Source organism: Toxorhynchites rutilus, chromosome 2 (genome assembly GCF_029784135.1).
Source record: "Toxorhynchites rutilus septentrionalis strain SRP chromosome 2, ASM2978413v1, whole genome shotgun sequence".
NCBI classification, from domain to species: domain Eukaryota; kingdom Metazoa; phylum Arthropoda; class Insecta; order Diptera; family Culicidae; genus Toxorhynchites; species Toxorhynchites rutilus.
This window is the reverse complement of record NC_073745.1, coordinates 11,675,613-11,703,205: the sequence shown is the minus strand read 5'-3', so window position 1 is coordinate 11,703,205 and position 27,593 is coordinate 11,675,613. Positions and strand designations below refer to the sequence as shown.

The 27,593-nt window shown below is 38.3% G+C and overlaps 1 protein-coding gene across 1 annotated transcript; it reads right to left on the bottom strand.

The window, feature by feature from the left end:
* On the bottom strand, positions 1 to 27,139 carry LOC129768948 (probable serine/threonine-protein kinase MARK-A). Its single transcript, XM_055770899.1, has 5 exons — positions 25,709 to 27,139; positions 11,158 to 11,374; positions 10,850 to 11,089; positions 10,467 to 10,641; positions 1 to 1,262 (listed from the first exon to the last, which is right to left on the bottom strand). The coding sequence occupies exons 1-5, from the start codon at positions 26,430 to 26,432 to the stop codon at positions 1,113 to 1,115; spliced, it is 1,506 nt and encodes a 501-aa protein (XP_055626874.1). The 5' UTR covers positions 26,433 to 27,139; the 3' UTR covers positions 1 to 1,112.
* Between the last annotated feature and the right edge of the window lie 454 nt (positions 27,140 to 27,593).

Genomic DNA, 27,593 nt, shown 5'->3' with positions numbered 1-27,593 from the left:
ATAATTAATTCAAATGTTTGCATCCATTTATTTGTTATTTTTCTAACGCAATATTTCAACAAAAATTTATATTATATTATGTGATTCTACCACTACACTTCTCCTTAATTCCGACTTAACGCTAGAATATAGAGAAATATCAACTTCTGTCACCTGTCACATTTTTTTGCAATAATGATTATCTGTAACTGTTTTTTCTCCTACCATTGGATGTATTCCCATCATTTCATGCTTCTGATGTGTGTATGGTTCCGTTCATATATGTTCTGTATGACTATGTTCCAGTTTGTAAAATGTGAGGGGAATCCTTATAGGCTACGCTCAATACATTTTCGCATCATCACATTCACTTTTTAGCTGAACATCTCAATAACATTTAATTTGTTCCATTCCATCATTTGATTATCTTATCGTTCACTTTCACTTCATTCTGTACATTTTCTACACTTAGCGATATTACTTTATTTTCTTATGGTTCAGTTCTTTGCTTGCTTAACTTCACAATATGACTTTGCCCTATAATTTTGTGTATATTTCCTATTTAAATAAATTATGTTCTGCAAGTTACAATCAGTTTTTGTTTTTGCGCCTATTTACACTTGTTTTGATTGCAGTGAGATAGAATCAATCAACGAAGATCCTTTAATGATTGTGTAGTGTTCCGAAAAACGTTATATTCTTTTGGCGTAAATTAGTTAATATTTATTTTCTTCACTGAAATGGTATGATGAATTGAGTTGGCGTCTAAAATTAGATCAGAACATTTATTGTTGATTAGACTGGTTCATGTAGCATTGGTTTCGTTTCAGTAATTTATTTTACTTCGATTAGTGTATTCTATTGTAGTCCTTTAGTTCTCCTTTGTTTTTAATTTCTGGTTTATTGTTACAGTAACAAATAGCGTCTCGCTATGTGGTTTGGATACATATGTTGTATTGGTTTGATTTGCAACGATGTCATTAACTAGTTGTTTACTTATTATTTACAGTGTCATCCACAATGACAATAACGATACGCACGGTCGGGATTGTTTCACCGACATAGTTTAGAGGCTTATTATCTTCGATTTCCTTTACATTATGTCATTTATGTACGGTACTCTTTCAATCATTTTATTGAATTTGATATCTCTCCATCTCGTACAGATGCTCGTACAGTTGATCCTGCTCGGGTGATATTCCAATCACGACCCAGCCGAAGACGGCACCGACGCTGCGCGCTATCGAAAGCGTGTTCCAGATACTGAGAACTTTGTTTGTTTCCTGAAAAAAGATCCAATCAGGATGAAATATTGATAATTATTATTAAATAAATGATTAATAATAATGCACAGAATTCATCTTTTGTTACGTTTTGTCAAATTAAAGCGATTCAACCAAAAACAAATCTTTTTCGCGACAAAATGATCATGCCGTATTTTATATACAGTGATCACTCGTTAACCCTTTCACGCCCAAGGGGAATATTTTTCCCTTCTACACAAAACGTTATCGATTGATCAATTATTATTGAATCAACATTTTTTTTACTGAATGTCAAAATAAAACGTATGTCCAAGGTAGTTAATGTGTTTCTGAACGAATAAACAGAAGAATTGTCAAACATGGTCCGGTCTGACATAACACCGAGCACATAATAAATGTGTTATGTGCTTCACAAGTAAACGGAATTGTTCCGTAGAATACCATAACTAACTTTTTATCTTACTTTTCTGATAATTTTCATTATGTTTTTTATATTACATAGCAATAAATAAAACACCGATATAATAAACCTAACTCTTCGTTTATTTACTTTTATGGTTCATAGGGAAAAGTATTTCCCATGAAATTATAGGAAACCTATACACCCTGCTTTGTTTTTCTGGTGATATTCTCTTCATTTACACCCACAATAACCAAAAAATATTGTGTGGTATTGGCATATTAAGTCTTGGACATCTTATGGTCCTGAAAGTGTTAATTGGGCCGGAAAATGAACCCAATTATCGAATCTTACCCGCTAACTGGATTGAAAAACAGCAAAAACAATACCTCAAATTGAAGATGATGTCTATTATTGATACATAACTGCTTCGCAGCCCAGTTAACGCACGCTCTGTTAAAGATAAGTCCAGTTAGCGAATGACTGCTGTATTACGGGTGTCCCACATCAAATTGCATCACAGAAAAAATGCTGTAGATAATAACCCATTGGGCATTTTCTCTTGAATGTTTAGGTAGAAGTAATTTAGAGTGTATTGTTTACACTGTATGCCCTGTATACGTTGTTACGCTGTCAGTTTTTCGAAAATTGTAAAAAATGGCGTCACCCGAAAAGCAACGTCAAAATCGTCAACACTCTCATCGGGACATCGGAAAACAACTCGAAATCGTGCAGTCAACGGTGAGTCGTGTAGTTAAACGTTACTACGAAACTCTGAGCATCGAACGGAAGGAGAATTGCGGTCAGAATGGATGTTCTATTGGTGATCAGGATCTCAAGCGTGTCGCGAAAGCGTTTAAGCGGAATCCAAATGCGTCGGTCAGGGATGTAATCAAAAAGTTGAATCTGTCCAAGAATTCCGTTCAGAGAGCCAAGGAGGGACTGTATACGTACACGTGCCTCCAAATCGTGACGAACGGCGGAATACGAAAGTCACGGACCCGGAAGCTGTACATCCAGATGCTGACGAAGCCTCATTGTCTCATCATAGATGATGACACTTACATCAAGGCAGACTTCCGGGGCTACTGTTCTTCACCGCACAGAACAAGTTTGGTGTTCCGGAGGAAGTATTAAGCACGGTTAGAGATACCATTTCAAAGTCACAAAATTCAACTCATGAGCCTAGAGAAATGACGTAGTATAAATGTCGAATTTTCTTTGTATTAAAAAACGACATATTTCTAAACAAATGATCACGAGCGACAAAAAATAGGTAAGTGATACCGTTCGCAAAAGATCATGGGGTAAGCATGATGAGCCACTGTAAAAAAAGACGGGTGGGTAATGTCGGGGACATAACCGGAGTGACGTAGGACTATACAAAGGGGACAGCTTTTGTTAAATATATATTTTAAATATATTGTTTTATTTTCTTCTCCTACGTGAATACCTACCTATCTACCTGAAAAATGGATTAGTTTACTGTTTACTCTTTATGAATATGTTGATGGTTCTGAAAAGAACCTTTGGTGTTGTGTTTTTGTTATCACTCGATATTCCCATCTTGTTCGGTTAAACCTTTCTGTTTAGCTATTGCGTTTGCCACTCGCCACAGCTTTCAAAGTTGGAAAATTTCTTCCCATCCAGCTTGTGACATATTTTACAGTAAATTACATTCAATGGCACGTCGCATTACCACCACTCAGTATCGGATTGGAGGTAATTTTAACCTGGAATTGAACATTTGCGATGACAGCGGTACAGTGTCGACTTTCAATGTGGGGTCATAATTTGGACCCCGAACTCTATGTTTACAAAAATGTCCAACTAAATATGTCACATTACAGGTCCGTCCAATTAGCTAAATGTCGAGATAAGTGTAAATTACTGTACTTTCAATCTAGAAGCAATTTAAGAATTGATGAAAATCAATAAGCTCAGAACAACTGCAAACAAACAAACAAATTATGAAAAAATCAATTTGTGTTTTATTATTATTTTGGATAATGTTTTAGAAAGCATTGAACTGTATTTCCTAAACTCATTTTTGGAAGGTTTAATGGCCCTGAAAAGCGCCATGTTTAATGGAATGGTTCCAATTTAGAAAACTTAGTACTCGTGGTTTTGAAAAAAACCATTTCGAACGCCCTCGATGCCGCCTTGTTCTGGATTTGCCACCAAAGCAGTTTGTATAAAGAACAAACTTTTTTCTTCTGCTACCTGATGCCGTTTTGCGATTGCGTTTGCCACTCGCCACTCGCTGCAACTGCCTGTTATCTTGATGTCCACCGAACCGAATGTGTTCTGTTCCGAATGCGGGTTTTCTTATCGTCGCGAGCAGCTTTGCCAGCTAACTCGATCACTTCGGCGGCCGAAACTATATAACGCCGGCTAGGTGGACTGGTGCACTGGTACTAACGCGCTCGGCCTAGCTACCCTTGCGGGGAACTCCAGATCAACACGGTTCGAGCGGGATTTTGCCTTTCCCTTCACTTTTCCTCCTTTACCATGTCCAGACATGGCTGCTTGGGTTGGTTTGTTGATGTGTTATGATGCTAACCGATGTGGTATACGGTTTGAATGAGAATGATCGTTACGGCAGCGGAGCGGGAATTTTTAAGCTGACTGGCTGGCTCGAGAATTACGCATGTGTGAGACTGCGACCAATGTTTCGTTCATTTTTTTCTTTTTCCTTTCCAATCGTGCTTCATTGTATTTCGCTGCAGCTCTGATTGCCCGTTTTGGTCGGTACGATTTGAGAAGCACAAAATGGACCAATAAAAAATGGGCACATAGTGCATTTTGACAATGCTTGATATTTCAAAATTATTCAATTATTTATCTCAAGAAAAATGAAATGTTATTCGTTATGATAGATGCGTGGATATATTTTCTATCAATTGATGCAAAAACCTTTGCGATCTATTGAGAAATGCTCGAGTTATAAGCGTTCCAAATCTTGCATTTTTTCCTACTTGTTCAGTGCCTAGATTTCCATTTCACCCCCTATATCTTCCGGTTAGACGTAGTCCTACGTCAAAAACTTCAAAGTATGGATAGAATAAGGTTTAAATAGCGTTCATGGAAGGATTGGAAGGGAGTCGTTCATTATGAGATGTTACGATGATTTCATAACACTATTGGATAGATTACACAAAAAATTATGTTCCATCATGACAACGCGAGTACACACATCTTTGATGACGCCTTTTGTTGCATCCACCGTATAGCCCGGATCTAGCACCGTCTGAATACCATTTGTCTCGAATTCTGCAGTACTCACTTGTGCAGAAACATCCGAAACAGAAACAGCAGAAAGCGACATAAGAGCTGTCGAACTTCACATGAAAAAGTTCAAATAAATTATCCGAAAAATGACCAAAAAATTTTATATCTTTATGGTTCATCTGAAGGACGTTGCATCATGTTTCATGATAAAAATTGCACAGATCAGGCCTGCTAGTAAACGTTTGCAACGTCCATTATTACTGAAATGTTTTACTACGCCCAACTTGAGGATTGTACTCGAAAAAAATGGAACACTTTCTTTTGTTTATAACTTTTCATTGCATGGGTAAAAACTGATGAGATTTTGGATAAAACTAGTTTAGATTCTAATATTTACATGTGCCAAATTTCGTCACAATCTGTCAAGTGGTTATCGAGATAGCTTCCGAGCAAGAAGTGCTTCAACCAAAAAAAAAAATGACACGGTCATGGAAAATCCAGGCCAGTCCCACAGTTGGAGGCCCAGAGGTTCAAGTGGTGAGCTAGCAGTGGAAGAAAATTAAGGTGGGGGACTGCTTCAAGCGCAGTCCGAACCTTTCGATTTGGGATGTGGATTAGAAGGTAAATTTTTCCCCTCTGGTTCGTCCAGCAGACAATGAAGCGGGCCAGACCTAATGTCTTCTAGGTAAGGAAGGCGCCTATCCGAAGCGATAAACAGAATACGGTGGCTAAATCCAGCGTCAGGAAGCTGTACCGCGAGTGGTTGGTGCAGCCAAAATGCATCGTAATGGACGACGAGACCTACATTAAAACGGGCGGCCTCAGCAGATCCCCGGCCCCGGAGAACCGAAAGGTTGAAAGAAGTTCAACCGGGAGTATAAAAGGAATTCAATCGAAAGGTTGAAGGGAATCCTTCCGGTAGGTTGTAGAGAATTCAACCGGGAAGATCGCAGTGAATTCAACCGGGAGGTTCAAGAGAATGAGAAGGTTGAATGTTGCCTGACGAATTACCTTGAAGAGTTGAAATGATTCCAACCAGGAGAATGAATAGAATCCAACCTGTAGGTTGAAGAGATTCCAACCGAGAGGCTGAAGTGAATCCAACTGGTAGATTGAATTAAATTCAGCCGGGAGGTTGGGGTAAATCCAGCAGAGAGATTGAATTTAATCCAACCGGGAGTTTGAAGTTAATTCAACTTGGAGATTATAGTAGAAGGAAGTAAATGTAATCAGGTTGTTGCAACAGTTGAAGCTGAAGTTGGTAAATACAACCGGATGGAGAATGAAAAGCAAATGGTAGATGGACGAGTAGATCGCATTGTGTGGGGAGTTAAGAAAAAAGATTATCCTGAAAGTTTAAGATTGAATGAATGCTTTAGTTGAAGGTTTGTTTTGAATGTGTTTTTGGAATTTTTTGGGTGAACGATTTTCACGTAAAGAAAAAAATAGAATCATCTAGACAACTTCAAAATGTTACATTATGCTAAACTTGTGGAGGTTGGTGTGAATTAGCCATTTCGCTACGATAGAGACTGTGGTATGTACAGGGCGTGGCTAATATGTTACGGTAAATAACTGGAATGACCGAGAAATGGCGATTTTCAAATTAACTCAGACGTCTACCTAGCAAACATTAAGTCGTATAACTTTTACACAGTCTAGGTCGCATATAAATTCGTATCAAACTAGAATCGTATAAAATATCAATCAAAGGTTGCATAATGTGTATCTGAAATCCTATAAAATGCAAAAACACGATTTTCAATATAATTGATGGATTAAGTCATATATCGGTATAACAATTATCCTAATATCGCGATTTGCGGTGTTATATACGTACATTCTATTCATTTTATATGACATTGTCAGGTCAAATCGCATATCAGTGCGACAACCATCGTATATCGTCATACGCGGCTTTATATACAGCCATTCCATACCAAACCGATATAGTGGTTCTCAGATTTTCGTCATTTCCATTTTAGGGTGGTCCAAAATATCATTTTTTTCGACTTTTCCCCGAAAATGACTTTTTTCAAAAATTCATAGCTTTTGAGCCCACTAAACCGATCTAGATGATCGGATTTAAATTTATCCGAAAATGAATTTTAAATCATAACTTTTGAGCCACTAAACCGATTTAGATGATCGACATATCAAATTGAAGAAAATGACCTAGCCTTTAATTAAAAATGTCATCCGAAAAAGAATTTTAAATTATAACGTTTGAGCCACTGAACCGATTTAGATGATCAACATATCAAATTGAAGAAAATGACCTAGCCTTTAATTAAAAATGTTGAACTAAAGAAATAAATTTTATTTCCGTAATTATTGATTGTAGTTGTTTTTTATTGTTTTTATGGCTTTGGGCTAGAGGGCGCTATATGTTTTCATATAGCGCCCTCTATATGTATATTTTTCAAAGTTAATCGATGGTTCGAAAAAAAAACAATTTTCCCTTATTTTTCCACTACAAACATTCTTAACTTTTGAACTACTACACCGATTTATATGATTGACATATCAAATTGAAGCTCATGAGTTAGTTCTTTGAAAAAAATATAACTCTTGCGAAAAATTTAGATCTTTGCTTTTGTTATTATTGATCGAATCAGTTTTTCATAGCTTTCACGGTTAAAGATAGAGAGCGCTATATTTTTTGTATTTTTTATGGAAAGCTGAGATTTCTTTACATAACATATCTCGATATCAAAGATGCTATTTTTTCGTTTTTGAGTTTCCATTTTGTGAATTTAACATGTTTTAAGTTTTCGTTCAATATTCCTATCTGACTAGACTAGACCTATGCGACTAGAATCCAATCTTCCCGCAAGTGTGATATTTTTTTCAAAGAAGGTTAGCACTGGCTTCAATTTGGTATGTCGATCATCTAGATCGGTCCAGTGATTCAAAAGCTAAGAATTTTTGAAAAAAGTCATTTTTGGGAAAAAGTCGAAGAAATTGATTTTTCGGACCACACTAAAATGGAACCCTAATAAAAAAATATAAAAAAACGGGACTAATGCTTTGCGATAAAGAACAAAATTACCACTTTTGACGAAAATCCGAGAACCACTATATCGGTTAGGCATGAAATGGCTGTATACAAATATAATATGACATATCCGTATATCGCCTCCACTTTTGCATGTATATGTCAGTTATACGCATCATATACCACCCAAATGTGACTTGGATGTATATATATTAGGCTGTCAAAAAAGTCCTGCGGTATTTTTTGAGAATTTTCATTTGCTCTTAAAATTAGTTACAATCATCTGTTTTAAGTCAAATATGCGCCGTTTTGTTCGATGACTTGTTCCCAACGAGATGCCAACTTCATAATACCCCTGTTATAGAAGCTCGCTTCCTTATTGGCAAAATTACTCGGATAGCCAATTTTCACAGGCCTCTTTTGTGGCTAACTTCTGACTACCTAGCTCGTTCGCCATGGACAAAAACAGGTGGTAGTCACTTGGTGCAAGGTCCGGACTATACGGCGGATGCAAAAGAACCTTCCATCCGAGCTCCCGGAGCTTCTGGCGCGTCACCAAAGAAGTGTGTGGCCTGGCGTTGTCCTGATGGAAGACAATGCGGCCTCTGTTTATCAAAGATGGCCTCTTCTTCATGAGTGCTACCTTCAAGCGGTCCAGTTGTTGGCAGTACAGGTCCGAATTGAGCGTTTGGCCATAGGGAAGCAGCTCATAATAGATTATTCCTTGACAATCCCACACCCATACATCGAGCTTCTTTGTGAATCCAAGCTTCTTCAAATGGTTAATAACGGTTTGATGACTTATCCCCAGCTCTTGGCCGATGCTACGGCTGCTACTATGCCGGTCTTTCTCGGCTAATTCAGCGATTTTGTCGCAATTTTCGACGACAGGCCTTCCGGAGCGTGGCGCATCTTCGACGACCTCTACACCAGAACGAAAACGTTGAAACCATCGTTGTGCGGTGGAAATGGAAACTGTATCGGGTCCATAAACTGCTCAAATTTTATTGGCAGCTTGAGATGCATTTTTGCCTTTGTCATAGTAGTACTGTAAACTATGTCGGATTTTCTCTTTATTTTGTTCCACATTTGCGACACTATAACTCACGAACGACTTAACCAAACAAAACACTGTCAAGGACTATATTATAGCGCGCAAAAATACCTTTCCAACAAGCTATAGTATGACTCGATACAATGAATACAACTAGATCTACGCGCTTACAACGACACCTCGCGGAAATACCGCAGGACTTTTTTGACAGCCTAATATATCGCTTCCAATTATGTCATTTTATACGATTCAATGTTTGCTGGGTAATCTCCAAGAAATGCTGTTGTCCATCATCAATAACAATGTATCCAATAGCGACAGACTTCTATCGATCAGATGGGACGTTTAAGAGCCGTAATCCAATTAGTTTTTCTCAAGGTTGAAACTGATCCAGCACTAGTTTATTTTTCGGAACTCATATCCGAAAGATACGGCAGAAGTAGCCTGAGTTGCTACATTTTGCAGAATAATTAGGAAAACCGGGATAGAGATCATTAGTATATGGAAGAGGGGAATAAATATAGGGATGGTAGAAAATGTGCACCCGTGGCCGAGTGGTTAGCGTCTCACATTATCACGCCGGGTGTCCGGATTCAATTCCTGTTCTAGCCGGGAGTTTTTTCGTCGAAAAAATTTCCTTCGACTTGCACTGTGGTTACGCGTATTCTAGAGCCCTTCAGAATACATTCAAGGCGTGTTATTTGGCTTAAGAAATCTCAACTAAGTATTAATAAATGACGCTAGTTAATGCATACGTTGAGACGGCAAAAGTTCCACAAGGGAACGTTAACGCCATTCAAGAACAAGAAGAAAATGTATCAGATTTTGGAACATCAAGTCTAGATCAAGTGTTAAGAATGAAGAGGTTGAATAAGTTTATTGTGACACGAAAATATGGAATACATTGTACTATAACATCGAAAGAATTTTGAAATGAATTCTGTTCTAGTGCTTCACATTTGATTCTTCCTTACGTCGATGTTCAAATTAATAGGGGTTTTGAAACCGAATTTGATCGTATTGGAACCTAAATATAAATTTAGGATTTATAGAAAAATCATAAAATAAAAACCATAAACATATAATGTTTTTCAATACTTTTTATGAGTTTACAATACGGATGGTTTGTACTACTGGTTCATGTGAAACCCATATAATATGACATTGGCATGCATTATTGTTGTTAGTTTGTCTTCAATTTAAGAAAAAACAATATTGCTAGAATATGTGTAAGGAAATTGGATCATTCAAGAAACTCAGCCGGATCGCGTTGGGCGACAAACATGTTGTTTCAAAATATTATTTCGCATGTAACCTGTTAACTTATTTTATAAAAATTTGGTTCCAAACGTGCAGCGTCTCCGAAAACGTGTTGTTTTCCTAATGGAATTCTAAGAAATACTCGAGAAATTGGAAAATTATCTTATCATGAAATAAAGACAGTTGTGATCCTATACAATCACTACGATATTTTCCAAAAAATATAAAATTTAAAAAAAAAACCTTCAATAATATTTTGGAAGTTGCGCATTAACATACCATCTCCTCCTCCCACACAGTAATATTGGATGTGGATAGATAAAGGCGCTCGTCCATCGATCCAGCCGACAGACTGAGGATAATCGTTGCTGCATAGATCATGATGATTATCACCGATCGAAATGAGATATTGTTCTCCGCTGTGCTGGATAAGCTGAAATGGGCTATGTCCATCCTGTGAACAAAGGGAGGGATAAAAATATTAATAATTATCCTCCTTCCATAGATGGTTGCAAAAGCCGATCCAATTAGTTAATTACGGCAGAACTGACCTGCCATTGTGTCTTAATTGTTGCTATTGATTTTTCGTCGTGTGACTAGAGCCACTTTTAACACTAAGTTGGCACAAACCCAGCTCGACTTTTCCCATTCCCAGCACTTACCTATCGAATATTGAAACCATACAGATGATTGCCAAGCAGTAGAATGTGTTGGCATATACTTCCGCGAAGGCCGAATAATGTCGAATCGATGCCTCGACCCAGTCGTATGGCTTGGTTGTGCAGATCAGCAGCAGATGGGCCAAGGCGAGTCCACCCAGCAATCCATGGCAGACATTAGAGACGTGCAGCCAAATCCTCTGCACCGCACAGGACAACTGGACGCCCGTGCTTATTGAATAGCTGTGAAGGGGGGATTGAACATTTTTAGAAAACCGGGAAAAATATGAATCTGGCCCGTTCAATCATACTTATTGCTTTCAGGATCACGGCCCACTGCGGATTGTAGATGTCGGAAATGCGAGTGATGATGGTGATGATGATGATATATATTGTCCACTGGTCGATATCCGCTAGCCGTTTGTATATACATTTTGTCGATCCGAGTTGGTGCTGTCTCCGCAGTAGGTGATACCACCGGCGTAAACGGATTGTAGATCTCCCCATTGTAATGGGCCGAATCATCGCCTGGAAAGGAGTGAAATATAAGGATTATACAGGCTTGTCTATTTCTCGGTGCTTAAAAGTGAAAAAGTGAAGTTGAATTTTAAAAGATAAATTTAACTTTTTGTTTAAATTTACTGATCTACATAATTCAATTTGTCACATGATTTTTTTAAAGTTTAAGTTGCTCAAAAGTTTAAAGTTCTAATGGTCAAAATATTACATCGACAAATATCGAAATATCGGAATTTTGAAACTCTTCACACTACAAAACCAACAATTGCTCTTAATAGGCAAAACAGCAAATCACAAGATTTTTCCAATTTCATCCATTTTAAAGTCTCAATCGCTATAGTTTCATGGAAAATTCTTTGTTGGTCGATTTACAATGATATTTATTTCAAGCAATTACTCGCAGTTCAAACTCGAAATATCACAGGAGAACATTGTTAGGTGCAAGATATGGCCGGTATTAACATATTAAGGACCGCAAAGAAATCTATAAGACGCCTGGATTCGCCTGGGACCGCACGTTTTGGGGCAAACTTGTACGCTTCATTTGTTCGGATTCCACGAATGAGATCATTTCCTTCGGTGTGGATGAGATGAAGGCGAGCCATCGGTAGTCCTTATTAGGTACCTGGCAGACCAAGGATTTAACCATCAAGTGTAGAAAACACGGGTTATTTCGTGATCTATCCGTAACAGACGAAACACGAAACACGAGAAAACTCTTGAGCGGTCCGCAACAGATGAGACGCGAAACACGAGAAAACTCGTGAGCGATCCTTAATGTGTTCAGTCAGACCGGACCATGTGACATTTTGATGATTTCGAGAAAAACGAGTTTGAAGTCTGGTGCGATAAGGGGTTTTCATCGAGCGTTCAAAATAAATGTGGAATGTAGCTTACAAAATGTTTAACCTCATGCAATTAATAACTCGAGATTTTTATTTTGCGACTTGGTCCGCTCTGACTTAACACCGATCATACGGAATAATAATATCGTTGTCTCATCAGAGTGTTGCCGCTAGCGCTGTAGTATTATGGATTTGACTAGATTTAGTGTCTAATGTTCGACTAGCTGTCGAAGGTAGGTGATGATGCATTCCTCAAGAGAATCATCTAGAGCCGTATTCTTTTCCTTTACTTCAAAAAGAGTAATCTTTTTCTGAAGTACCATTAATTATTTTATGCAGATCACTACAATGGTACCATTTTTGAGAAAACTAAGCAGTATTTCTTAATGAAGACCCCGGCCTGGACTTACGAAAAATTGTTTTTTTTTTATTTTTATTTTTTCGGGTAGCTTAAACATCAAAATGTTAACGACTCAATGAACATTAAGTAATTCATTGGTGAATGATATGTTTCATTCATTACAACGCATCGAAGCATAAGTGAATTCGAAGCGCGTTTTTCTCGTTTTTTCTACTGAAAATTTGCCTGCATGTAAAATGTATTTTCCATCGTAGTAGTCAGGGCTCTGCATAGTCATAGTCAACTGAGGATAGTCAGCTGACTATCTGACTGATCATATCCGTATTCAGTTAGTAATGACTTTTGGTTTCTTCACGCAGTTTCTCCGCCAAAACGACTAAACAGTCAGTCGAGCGTTTAGTCGCTATCTCTCTCTACCGACTCGACTATATCATTTCATTCTTCCCAGTCAAATTGTCTTCATTGCATTTTGAAGCGACAAAACAAAACAAAACCGAATTCGTTTCTCTCTTTCTCTCTCCCATGTACGTGTGCATGCATCGATGTTTGAGTTCAACGTGGTTTGACATACGCTACAGGTGAGCTAGATTATTTTGTATCGTACACGAAAATTACTCACACGTATAAAATAGCGTGCAGTGTGTGTGTGCGCTATTTTGCACGCTATTTACTAATCCTAACGCGAGGACCTTTATAGCATAGCTGATAAATGTCTAAGTTGGTTGGTTTGAGTTCACGATGGGTAGACAATAAACCGTCCATTGATGGGATAACTTCTTTTTTGTATCAGAAATCATGTATTCGTTCCTCTTTATATGGACGTAAAAATAAGATTGCGTACGCGGGTATAAATTTCGTTCCTAGGGGAGTAGAAATGTGGATTGAAGTCAGTTGAATGAAGAGGCAGATTGGTTTAGTCAGTTAAAATAACCACTGACTAGACTAGTTCACCAGTCATCCTCGCTAGTCAACGATAGTTAATTCATTTTCTAGTCAAGTCACTTTTTGTTGTGGGCGACTGCCGAAGCAGTTCTAGTCGAAACGAAGCTACTGAGAGTAGAGTCGGTCTTCATTTTTCGCCTTCGAAGATTTCGGGCCCTGGTAGTAGTATTTTTCGCCATTTAGTTTTTTGATTGTTAGAGAATAAACTTTTACTCATTTTAACCAAATGCTCCAAATGACAGAATAAATAAACTAATGTCTGCGGTGTGATATGGAATGAAGAGAATAAATCTAACCAAGCGCTCCGCAATATTTTATTCCCCATAAAAGCTCAGATGTACACAACGTTACAGGCTGCATTGAATGTTCCACCTAGACGGCACTGATTGCGTAGGAGTCGTGCCTAATTCCAACCTTATACTTTGCAACCATTCCTCCTACGCATAAATGTCATAACGTCAAGCGTCATAGCTTGACATTTGTAAAGTTACGTGACCTACTGTACATCTGACTATGTGCGTATTTTTTTATTGCGCACAGTATTTTTATTTTTGAATTTGTGAGAACATAGGAAAGATAACGAAAGTCACGTTGCTTTGAGTCTGTAATGAAAAAAGAGTGTGACAGTTCATTAACATGCAATTACCGACGAAAATATCGCTGTACAGGAAAACCTGTTTTTCTGCACTTTTTTCTACGGATTTTTTGTGCGATTTTCTTTCAACTTCAACAGAATCAACCGCTATGAAAAATTGTAGTAGGCTAGAAATATTGTGGCGCGATAAAAAATCATAAAGCCGCACAAAAAAAAACAGCAACCCACCATTTCACTCGCAAATCTATGTTGAAAGGATTGCTCGGTTAGTTTGAAACTTACGTATTACGATTCTTACGTATTACGTTTGTCCGTTTAATTATAGGCATTTTGGTTTGGACATTTAGCATGCGAAATCATAACTCGTATACTCTCGCACGGTATCACAGATCGTCTTAGTCCCATGATGTTTCCATATTTCCAAGATCTACCATGTGTCTTCAACTTCAAATCGTTACAGAACCTCTCTTCAACTATTCATGAGCCATTCTACATTCATGATCATTTTTTGATTAGTACTCGAATTTTGAAAGAATACAAAAATTTATGTTTTCAGGTGAAATAAATGGGAGTGCGGGTGAGATCGACACCTTTGAAGAAACGAATGAAAGCTTGTTACAAAAATTTCAAAGTATTAAAAGGTTATTTATATACTACTAGCCTACCCGGCAAACGTTGTTCTGCCATTTAAATTAGTTCTAATTAAAATGTTGATTGTTAAATGAAAAAGCGCTTGCCGTCTTTCAGATGAACGGCTACATTCATAACTGTTAGGTCCCGTTCATGAATTAGGGAAACCAAAATTTCCCCATAAAACTGCATTGAAGCTGATGTACAGACCAATTTGACAGCGCATTATTTTGTCGTTATCATTGCGTTGTCATTGAAGAGCATTTCCATCGATAAACATAATTAACTAGCTGACCCGGCAAACGTTGTTCTTCCATTTGAATTAGTTCTTATTAAAATGTTGATTGTTAAATGAAAAAGCGCTTGCCGTCTTTCAGATGAACGGCTACATTTATAACTGTTAGGTCCCGTTCATGAATTAGGAAACCAAAATTTCCCCAGAAAACTTTATTGAAGCTGATGTACAGACCAATTTGAAAGCGCATTATTTTGTCATTGTCATTGAAGAGCATTCACATCGGTAAACATAATGTCGGTAGATCATCAAAGCAGTGGACAAGCCCTTGTCCGTTCGAGCGAAACGTCTTCGAAAATCACTTGCAGCCCGTAGCAGATTACAGCAGGTAGGTATTGTCACTTTTATTTCCCCTATTTATTTTCAGGTCATCAGGAAACCAAACATTCAGGTAAGTATTCACCACCACTTCACAAATTTAACTTCCTTTCATTCAATCTAATTTAATCACTAGTTCAATATTATTTTACTCTACTAATTAAATGTCAGTTGCACAAATAACCTTTCTTCGCTGATGTTAGCTTGCTCACGAGGTGTTGACAGCAGGTGTCGTTAACCGGAAAGAGATCTTGCTGTCGTCGCTTTCGAAAAGAGTTGACGGCAGGCGTCGTCGAACAGAAAAGAGAGCGAGGCAAACAAAATGTGCCTCTTTTATACCCGTCGTGACGTAATTCGTTCGGTATGCGGAAACGATGAAACGTCAGCCAAACGCGAGACAAACGCATAATCAAAATAAACGCATGTCTGACGAACGAGGGGTTTTTCGTTATTGTAGTTCCTCCATCCACAGATAGTTGGCGCTCCTTCGTGTTGTCACGAACACATAATTTAAAACACAGTCGTATTGCTTCCATAATTCACGGACTTCCAAATGTATTTATTGCTTTTCACCGAATTGTAGAACTCAACATTAATATGAACATTAAATTTTTCGCTCAGCTGATGTGAAAGTGGTGTTGGTGTTGTTGATATTTGTGAAAAACTGATCGCCGTTATCACTATTTCTTCGTTGATATATTGAACATCTACCTACACTTGCGATCTTGTCGCATCTTCAGAAAAACGCTTCATACATTTTCCAAATGCCATGCAAGATGATAGAAGTTTTAGAGCACCGCATGGGCTATGATCCATGTTTGTTGTAACAATATCGAACAGTCACCCATATTTCGGAATCCGATTGATTTGAAACTCGATCGGATCTCACCAGTCTTCAGAAAACATGCGCTGCGTTGCGCTCGAGCTCAATTTTCATCAGCGAGCGCTCGAAGAAAACTCGTATAAAGGGTGTGTCACATCAAATTGCATCACGGAAAAAACGCTGTAGAAATTTAATTTTTAGGAATTATATCTTCAGCTCTCGCTTATAATCAGATAAGTGTGTATAGATCACGTTGGCCTTGCTTCACTGTCAATTTTTCGTAAATTTGGAAAAATGTCGTCGAACGAAAAAGAGCGTTGTGAATTAATCCTGTGCACTCATTTCGAGAATCCGGAGTTGTCACATCGGGACACCGGTAAGATGCTGGGAATCGTCCAATCCACGGTCAGCAGAGTACTAAAACGATACTTCGAGAACCTAACCATCGACCGGAAGGTGAAGAACGGCAAAAATCGATGCTCCGTCAGTGAAAAAGATCACAAGCGCGTAGTTAAGCAGTTTAGACGTGATCCGAGAAGTTCGGTCCAGGATGTCGCCAATAAGCTGAATTTGTCAAGTTCATTCGTCCAGCGGACCAAGCAGCGGGAGGGCCTGCGTACATACAAGGTTCAGAAGGCTCCTAACCGCGACGAAAGGCAAAACATGGTGGGGAAGACGCGAGCCCGGAAGCTGTACACCGAAATGCTGACGAAGCCGCATTGCCTGGTAATGGACGACGAAACCTACGTCAAAGCAGATTTTCGTCAGCTGCCGGGCCTGTTGTTCTTCTCCGCAGAGGACAAATTCAGCGTTCCGGAGGAGATTCGCAAGCAGAAACTATCCAAGTTTGCCAAAAAGTACATGGTGTGGCAAGCGATCTGCTCTTGCGGAAAGCGGAGCGCCCCCTTCGTGATGACCGGCACGGTAAACGGGCAGGTTTACCTTAAGGAGTGCCTACAGAAGCGCTTACTACCACTATTGAAGCAGCACGAGGGCCCGACCTTCTTCTGGCCGGATCTCGCTTCGTGCCACTATTCAAAGGACGTGTTGGAGTGGTACGAAGCCAACGGGGTCACCTTCGTGCCAAAGGGAATGAACCCGCCCAACGCGCCGGAGTTTCGCCCAATAGAGAAATATTGGGCGATTATGAAGCAGGCCCTCCAGAAGAACCCAAAAGTTGTCAAATCGGAGGCGGACTTCAAGAGAAAATGGATTTCTGTTCAAAAAAAACTACGACCTGACGTTGTACAGAACTTTATGGACGGGGTAAAGAGGAAGGTACGAGCATACGGGCTTGGGCTCGAAGTATGAATAAAAAGAAAATGCCAACAGTTGTTTAATAGTTTTTATTTTATTGTCTAAAATTTTCAAAAGGATCGGTCTATTGGTCTACTTTCTACAGCGTTTTTTCCGTGATGCAATTTGATGTGACACACCCTTTACTCTTTTGATACGAAGCGCACCGAACTCAGAAATAAGTGAACCCAAAATCAGCACGGCGCAGGATGCAGATACCACACATCCCTTCTCACTTGTGTAGTGCAAGCCTCATTCTATACACATGCACATATAAAATTCTAGCGCCCGTTTTGTCTTCGCTCGGTCTAAGCTAAGCATAAAAACAACAGCGCGTCCCCATACGCACCGCTTCAACAGAGAAAGCAAAGCAAACAAAATGCGAGCGCGGTTTAAAATTGGGCATATACACCAGTGTAAGGATACGGTGAGAAAGGATGTTCGAACTTTAAAGCGAACGGTGTTGAAAACAAAAGATTTCAACTTTGTTTCGGTGCGCGTTGATTCGTCCGGGCGCAGGTGTGCGCAAGGAGTGAGAGTTCAACTGGGTGCAAAACAAAAGTTGCACATCAGCACCGCGTTGCTTTCCGAAGACTGGATCTCACTATTCGACACGAAATTTACTATCGCATTCTGAAATCCGTTCGACTTAAATTCAATCGTGCCATGAAATGTGGCAAAAAATGGCGAAAAATAAATGGCCCTTTCGAAAAATAAACGTGAAAATTATCCATCCGTATTTTGTTATTCAATTTACTCTCTATAATATTAACATACAAGCAATTTTAAATTGTGAGAATTTGAATGAAATTATTACTCGATATCGTTTGAATACCTAGACATGGTCAAACTATGTCATGAAAAGACATAGCTCAGACTCAAACTTAACTATTTTTCTATTAATCTTCTTACATTTCCGCCAAAACTTCATTCATAATATAAAATCATTATCAGAGACAGTTTTCGTTAAAGATTACTCTCTTGAACGTTGCTCTGTTGCTTGAAAATATTAATTTAAAATGAATAATGATGTTCTTATGTGTGTGTGCACTCGTGGCCGAGTGTTAGCGTCTCACATTATCATGCCGGGTGTTCGGGTTCGATTCCCGTTTTGGTCGGGGAATTTTTCGTCAAAGAAATTTCCTTCGACTTGCACTGTGGTCACGCGTATTCTAGAGCTTGCCCCTCGGAAAACATTCAAGGCGTGTCATTTGGCTTAAGAAATCTCAACTAAGTATCAATAAATGGCGCTAGTTAATGCATACGTTGGGACGGCAAAAGTTTCACAGGGAACGTTAACGCCATACAAGAATGATGTTCTTGATGAATGGAATACTTGTGGTGGAATCTCGTTCATTAATGTTTATGCAATACCGAGTTGTCGCTTCAGAGCAACCGGAGAATTTTTCGTCGAAGAAATTTCTTCTGACTTGCGCTGTGGTCACGCTTTGTGGAGCTTGTCACTCAGAATACATTCAAGACGTGATTCTTGGCATATAAATTTCAAATAAATAGTTATAAAAACGACGCAGGTAATACTAAGACGGCGAACGTTAGGAACATTACGAACGTTAATACCATTAGAAAGATATAGAGGGCGTATGAATGCCGTATGAATGGTGTGTGTCGACGATGCACTCCAGATTATTGCTTTTTCTTCAATTCACAATTTTTCACAACTCGTTCTGTTTGAAAAACGAACGACGGATCATTTATTTGGTATTGTTTCTACAAAAAAACATCATCTTATATTTTTATCGCTATTGAAAAAAGGAGATGATAGTGACAATTTGGGCTTATATACATTTGAGAAAAAATACAAATAAAAAATTATTCAGATTTTATTGTATAGGATCGCCCTTCTTCTTGAACGGCGTTAACGTTCCCTGTGGAACTTTTGCCGTCTCAACGTATGCAATAACTAGCGTCATTTATTAATACTTAGTTGAGATTTCTTAAGCCAAATAACACGCCTTGAATATACTCTGGAGTGGTAAGCTCTAGAATACGCGTGACCACAGTGCAAGTCGAAAGAAATTTCTTTGACGAAAAATCTCCCGGCAAGAACGGGGATCGAACCCGAACACCCAGCATGATAATGTGAGACGCTAACCACTCTGCCACTGGTGCACTGGATCACCTTTATCGGTATTAAATATACAGTAATCGGTATCCTAGCGGTATCATATATAGTTTCCGACCTATTCTCATACCTGCCATGTTATTTGGATATAATTTTTAAAAAAATCAGTCGAGCCGTTTTGGAGGAGTTCGACCACGAACATCGTGACACGAGATTTATATATTGTTTTCTGGGGCGATTTATTCCGGGAACCGTATTTCATCGCTCTACATCGCATACTGTGTAATTTTCCGCGATTTTTTTGATTTTCGTTTTTATAATTATTGATTGAGTTAGTTTTTCATAGTTTTCTCGGTTGAAGATGGAGGGCGCTTTATTTTTTTATATTTTTTCTGAAAGCTGAGGATTTTTTACATAACATATGCCGATATCAGAGAATTGCTTTTTTTTCGTTTTTGTCGCTTTTGAGATATGATTTTGACAAATTTAACATGTTTTAAGTCTTCGTTCAATATTCCTATGTGACTAGTGTGATATTTTTCAAAAAAAGTTAGCTCACAGGCTTCAATTTGATATGTTTTCCATCTGAATCAGTTCAGTAGTTCGAAAGTTATGATTTTTTCCAAAAACGTAATTTTTGGATGAAAGGGGAATAATGATTTTTCGGACCACCGGTTAACTTTGAAAAATCATATCTCAAAAACGAAAAAAATAGTTCAATATTGGTTAATAAAAGGCTAGCTCATTGGCTCTAATTTAGTATGTCGATCATCTAAATCGGTTCAATGGATCAAAAGTTATGAATTTTTAAGGAAATTCATTTTTGGGAAAAAGTGAAAAAAGTTGATTTTTTCGGACCAAAAGGAAATGGTCACCCAAACGAAAAAATAAAAAAAAATACAGGTCTAATACTTTGCAATAAAGAAAAAAAAACTACCACATTTCATAGAAATCTGAGAACCACTATATCGGTTTGGCATGGATTGGCTGTATTATTATACAAACTTCCCAGAGAACATTTTAAGCCAGAAATTTTTTTTTAAATTTTTTCAAGTTCCCATAGTGTACTACCCCATTAATGTAATAATGATAAACTTGTTGAAAAATGAAATGAATCAAAAAGTTGAAATATTATACTCGTATTTGTTTTTATTTTTTCGTTTTATGTCCGAAAAATAATTTGTTCCCCTTTTTTAAAAAATTAATTACTTTTGAATTACTTTTGAACTGACTGAAATTGATTGAAGAATTTTTTTTCCCATGTTCCTATTTTCTGTTCAAAAAGCTACCGCTACAAAAACATTTCAACTTTGGAAAATCATAAATCAAAAACTAGAAAACACATCTCTAATTTTTGGATTTCTAATGTTAACAAAACCTCAGCTTTCAAGAAAAAATATAAACAAATGTAACCCCCTCGGTTTCGAAACCATGTAAACTATTAAAATCAAATACAATCAATGATTACGAAAACATGTATAGTATTTTTCCAAACAAAACTAGCTAATTGGCTTAAATTTGATATGTCGATCATCTGAATCGGTCTAGGAGTTCAAAAGTTACGATATTTTGAAAAAAAAAACTTGCATTTTTGTTGTGTTTGGTTTTGTTCTCCTCATTATGGGCGTTGTTCGTGCTAAGTGTGTATTCGTTTGTTCAGGATGATGGTCGCGCAACTTGGACACCGCTTGGACACCATCCGAAATCGGAAGTGACTACACCTGTTCTTCGTTCTTCGTTTTTCACCAAAAATGGTTCCTTTTGTAAAAAGGATGAAAATATTTTTTTCTGGCCGGACCTAATTCGTGCCATTACACAAAGGCCACTCTGGATAGGTTGACCGCCCATAACACAATCCACCAAACGCATAGCAGGCGCGGTTAATCGAGGCGTATTGGACCATGCTGTTCCAGTCGGTGTACGGAAATGGCTGGGGAACCACCACAGCCTCACTACTCAAATCCCTTATCATCAGATGTGCAAAGAAAGTGAACCTCAAAGTGGTTCAGACTATGATCGTAAGGATTCCGGGAATCTTGAAGAAGATTGAAGGTGAAGGGCCACTATCTATCTAATTATTTCACACCTCCAACGCACATTATGTCAACTTGTGAAAATGCAATAATTGAATTTCTAACATTGGATTGCTCAAGGAAGGCATTTTGACTGATTTTAAATTTCAATTGGAAAAACAACTATGTATATATGACATAAGTTTTTTTAGAATGTTGTGACTTTTTGTACAACATAAAAATGCTTGGGAATTCTAAATAATCAAATGTCTCTTGTTATTGAAATCAGTAAATTTCTTATATGACCAGTTCGGCTTTGTATTGAAATGAAAAATTCATTATTTTTCAATCACTGTCAGATGATAACATACAAATACATGGCAAATTGTGGATTTGGGCGTATACTTTCTCTAAAGCTAATAAAGTACTTGCTGTTCGAATCTTTATGCAACGATACTTGCGCTAACACATTGCTTATTTTATGTCATTTGACCCATAAATTCAGGAAATAGCTATGAAATAAAACTATGTTATTGAAAAATCTAACGAACATAAATGAAGATTGTTCCGGTATAGAATCAGATCAAACCAATTCTGAACCACCATCTGAATATGAAGCGGATTATATTTAAAGTGAAACATCTCACATTTTCAGTGATGCGATGAATAGTCGATCACCAATGATGAACATAAAAATGTCATCAATATGCTCAAAAAAAAGTATAGGATGCTAAGAAGTTCAGACTCTGATGAAGAAACATATGAAAACCCCTTTCAGGGGAACGAAACAGATACCGATGGTATTGTGTGGTTTAAAATTGACGAAGGTGGTATTCCTGGGAGGCTACCATCTATTTCAAAGCTGTGAAAGGGTTTAAAAAAAATTATGGCCACAGAAATGTTCTAGCAAATCCTACCATTTATTTGTTTTGACAAAATAACGTTGAAAAGTAGACGACTACAAACAAATAAATTCGCCTTGGTTTCGGGAATATGGGACATTTTATTGAAAACAGTCAGGCTCGTTATCAACCAAAATGTAATAGATGATGAACAATTATTTTCATCAGAAGCCAGGCGAAGATTTACACAGTATATGGGTCATAAAACGAACAGGGTCTTGTTCCGAATACACCGAATACAGACCTGCAAGACAGAAAAATTCATCAGAATATGAAGACATAAAAAGATCAAATGCAGTCCATTCTTAAAAACGTAAAAATTGTCAAATATGACATTGCTGCAACAATTGTGTGATTGTTACATTTAATACATTTCAAAAATGACAAAAGTATGGAAAATTTACACATAAAAAGATTTCCACTTTCCTTTTTAAAAAATGTACCAATAATAATGCATAATTTTTTTCTCGAATGAAATAATTTATTTTCATTGTTAATATTTACTAATAACTTATCATATAACTGTATTTAATATGAAAAAAACATTGAAAATAAATTTCAAACGAATTTCATTACAAATTAGTTATTTTTTCAAAATGCAGTCATTTTGACTACTTTTGGGCAATTTAGGTATATATAAAGTTTCGGTCTTTCTAGTGCTGGAAAAACTTTTTTAACTCAACGTGCTTTCATTTAGTCCCACTACCTATTACTCAGCCGTTATTCAAAATCAATATGCCACATATAGCCTAACGTAATCCTACGTTTGAAAATTTGACACATTGAAGGCGAAAATGTCCCAAACTCAGCAAAATTCAGGCAAGGGAATTTGTTATGTTATTAAAGCTATATTAAGCGACATTACAAAACTTTTTCTGGAGTACAATTTTACACTGCGAATAAAGTAACAGAATGGGAATGTGATTTATTTTTAACCGGTAGGAATGTCTCCGGAAGCGTGACTAATCACTCGTCTGAAAACAGGTCGGGCACTATTCTGCATTGATTTCGCATCATGCCACTATGCGCATTCGACCTTGAGCTGGTATTGCGAGAACACTGTCGAGTTTGTGAAAAAAGGAGAATATTCTTCCGAATTGTTCGCAAATAAAAATTCCGCAAATAAATCTTCCGAATTGTTCGCATTGGAAAATTTGGAATGAACAACTGCAGAAGGACAAGGAGCCCGATGACCTTGAGCAGTTCAAAAAGGGCTGCAAAACCATCGATGATATTTTTTTTCTGAAAGAACAAAGGATTATCTGTATTGTGATGTAAATACATGTTTTGTACCTTTAATCAATCCCGAAATACAGCTGGTTTAGTGATTCCGGATTCTAGATGAATCAAGCTTGAATCAACAGTACGAAGGGAAACATCATTAGAAAGGCAGGCTTCGTCTTCTGATTGAATTTATTCATTAACTTTACTAAAACAGCAACACAATAATGTATTATAGGCTACGTTTGTGAGTTGTTCGATACAACGTACAATTTTGAAAGTGAAATGTACGTTATATCGAAGTTACCCTGTATATTAAAAAGCAGGTACGATCATTGACTGAACCTACGAAAACGTGAATAGCCTCTAATATTTGATTTGATGCTTCTAAACTGAATTCAGTTTAGTTTTAATCCGATAAATACAAGAGAATTAAGAGTAAAATGCCTGAGTTTCAATAATTTCGTGTTCGCTCTTTAGAACACTAAGTTGCTTCTGAGCATCTTACTCGAATACAAAAATAATATCAGGTGATTTTCCTTTCGTTCAACAGAGTATTTACAAATATTCATAACAAGTTCTGTGGAAATTTTCTGTGTTCATAATTTAAAGAATGTTTTTACATGAGAAGATCATATTTCATTAGTTGTTCGTGAAATATTCAATCTTGTGAATGCTATCTCGACTTGAAGGCAAACTTGAGCCTGAAAGGCAGTTTGATCAAAACAAAAATTACATATTTGTGATAAATAATAATAAATGTAATATCGTTGTTATAAAGTCAATGCGAAATTGTAGCAAAACAATATTCAAATGAACCACAGTATTAAATATAACACACAATAATTCACGACAAGAATAATCAAAACGGAAATTGCTCCGAGACTGCGAGAAAGCTTTCAAGAGCAATGGTAACACTTGACCTTTGGTATTCGTGATTTTAATCGTCAGTCGGTCAATATTTCATCCAAGCAAAGAGTACATTTCTTCCTCTGCCTCCCACGGGGCACGAAAACAACACAAGCTCAAATCGCTGTCCCAATCAATAATAAGACATTCTCAGTCCGTTTGTAGACTGTGGCTTCGCCGCAAAGAACGTGACGAAGAAACTACATTTAGATTGATTATTTACATTTTTCCCAACATGAAAAGTCGGTTCACACTCTCAAATTAGCTGGAAGCCACCGGGGTTAAATCGCACACCCAGAGGCCCAAAGCTGCTTGTTTTCCTTCGTTGCGTGGGTGGAATGCGAGACGGAATCCATCAAATAACTGGATGGAGAAAAATGACACGCAAGCACCGATGTACACCGACCATTCCACAATAACCTTTTTTTATTTGTCGTTATAAAAAGAGTAGAGTGGGCGTCGGAAAAAGAGACCAAGTAAGAATCAGAGGACCATATTGATAAAACCCAGCGCGAATCGAATGACGTCATTGGTACCGGAAAGGCCAATGGTAATGACGATGGCGTTGATGGTTTCCTTCGCACTCCATCGGTGTTATTACCCCAACTGTTATGACACAAGCAACAATGCCGATATGTACGCCTTCTACAGACGCTTTTCCCAATAGCAGGATCCTTCTCACGGCACCTTTGCTTAATCACTTGCTCGCAGATCCATTGCTGTCTCGCTGTGAGCTTCACTAGCAGTAGCCAATTAAGACAATAAAAATAGCATAATATACACTTTCAACAACTGTAGAAACTTGTGAAGCTGTTCAAACCCACGCACGAAATTAGCATTATTATCCAAGCCCGAAAAACGGAACGTGCCGGAAGTGTTGCCAGCTGACAATATGTAGTGGAAAAAGCAAAATTTTGTAGACTTTTCAAAAAATCAAAAATTGAACGTCTTCGAACGACTTCGAACGACTTCGAAAGACACGTTCATGGTATTTGACGAATAAAATGATTTTCCTGCCAACACTGCGACATCCCTAAAATTGGGTGCATTCTAAAAATAACTCCCGCAAAATTATGGCAGCCGAATGTAAAAAAATATATTTATCACTAACCAGTGGGTTTATTTGCGTTCTGCTGCTGATATTTCCGCTCCCGCTGTGATTTGGTTTTCCGATGAACACGCCTATCTTCCAGATTCTCTGGAATCTCCAGATCCCCGGACAGGGACGCATCGTTGAAGTCGGAACACTGCTTCAAATAACGCATCAATGTTTCGTTCGCCTGGCGCACTTCCATTTCCCCGGCGGCGATAATCTTTCGCTCCCTCCTTCGGCGGGATTCCGATTTACTGCGCTTCCTGCGTGGGCTCTTCTCCAGGCTACATCGGCTCCGGGTGCTTCTCTGCGCTGGACTCTTCTGTGGATCTGACAGCGACTGTACCTTCAGCTGCCGATCCATGTACCCGAGGATACCCTTCTGAAGTTTGTCATCAGTGCCGGGAACAGTCTCGAGGGAAGTCGTTTCAACCGGATTGTCGGGTGGATTTTGGTTGTTATCAATTGCATCATCTTCGTTATTGTTATTGTTGTTATTGTTGGTTTTCGAGCTGGCATTTCCCGTCGTGCCTCCACTGTCAGCGTTTTCCTCGTGTCGTGAATGACGGCTGCTTACGGAGGGTGCTCTATTTTTAACCACCTCGTCATCCTCGTTTGTGTTGTTGGAAGTTTGTTCCTGCTCTGTCCGACGCTGCTCATTACTGGAACAAGCCCGCCGAGAAGTGGATCTGGACCGAGAGCTCCGATGTTTGCCTTTTGTGTGCACTCGAGCCTGCTCCATATTAGTTTCTTTCCAATCAGTCTATATTTGCATGTTATAGACAGGGAAAGATTTTTCACTACACAAAATATGCTCTACCGATAAGCCTTTATTCCAATAAGCCACAATATCCTCCTACTGCACTAACGAACAATATCATAATCACTATATCCAGTGGGTGTTATGGGAGTGTGTGGGCGAAGGAAAATCTTAAACGAACAGAAAGGACCACGAATCGAGCAAACTCTATACTACAGTGGAAGCATTAGTGGCTGGAAGGAGGGACCCAACACTCGAATTTTCCGGACCGATTGAACCTTGCACTTCAAACGCCACGAGAACTCCTCTCAAACTGACTGGCAGAAATCTGGAAAAGGACTCTTCGCTAAGGCTCTCGCCTATGTGCCACTAGGTTGCAAGTAAAATTCATGATGTTTGCTACGTTGCAAGTATTGCGTGTTCGTTTCTGGCGTTGGACCTGCGCAGAAGGCCTTGTTTGGTTGTTGTTTTTATCGATCTCTATGAAAGGGGGCGAATTTTGACCACCTTCACGTCCACCCCCCGTATACTACTCCGTTACACATCCTTCGATTGGGACACAATCGGTCAAAACGACGCTCTGCAATCAACGCCAGCTTTGATTGCTATTTATAGTACCGTATCAAATTGTAGAGCCTCTTTTATTTGTTTCGTTCTAAACATCGTTATCCACAAACATATTTTTATCCAAAAAAGATTCTAGATTTGACACGAGTTCCTCAAGTGGAACGAAAGGACACACGAAAAGGCAGCGCAGAAAACAGCACGCGAGTAGCAACACGAAGTACACGATAAAAGGCTACACAGCCTGTGACAGCATTGGAACTAATCACCCTCTAAGTTCTGCTCCGAAGAACACATGCGTGAAACTCATTCATCGGTTGCAGATGAAACTTAGAATATCCTCGGAAAGCTAAGTCCGTTTTCTGACCAACCTCAAGTTTATGTTTCTTGTGCTTCAACTAATGCGAGACTAAAATGCTATGCTCCAGCCTACTTTTTTATCTCCATAATCTGCAACGCCTATAGAATTCCCCGAAATATGTTGTATTTAGTGCTATCAAAACAACACGCCAATCAAATGCTTCAGTTGCACGATGAACCATTCCCGGAACCATTAGCAAAAAATCGCTCGCCTGAAAT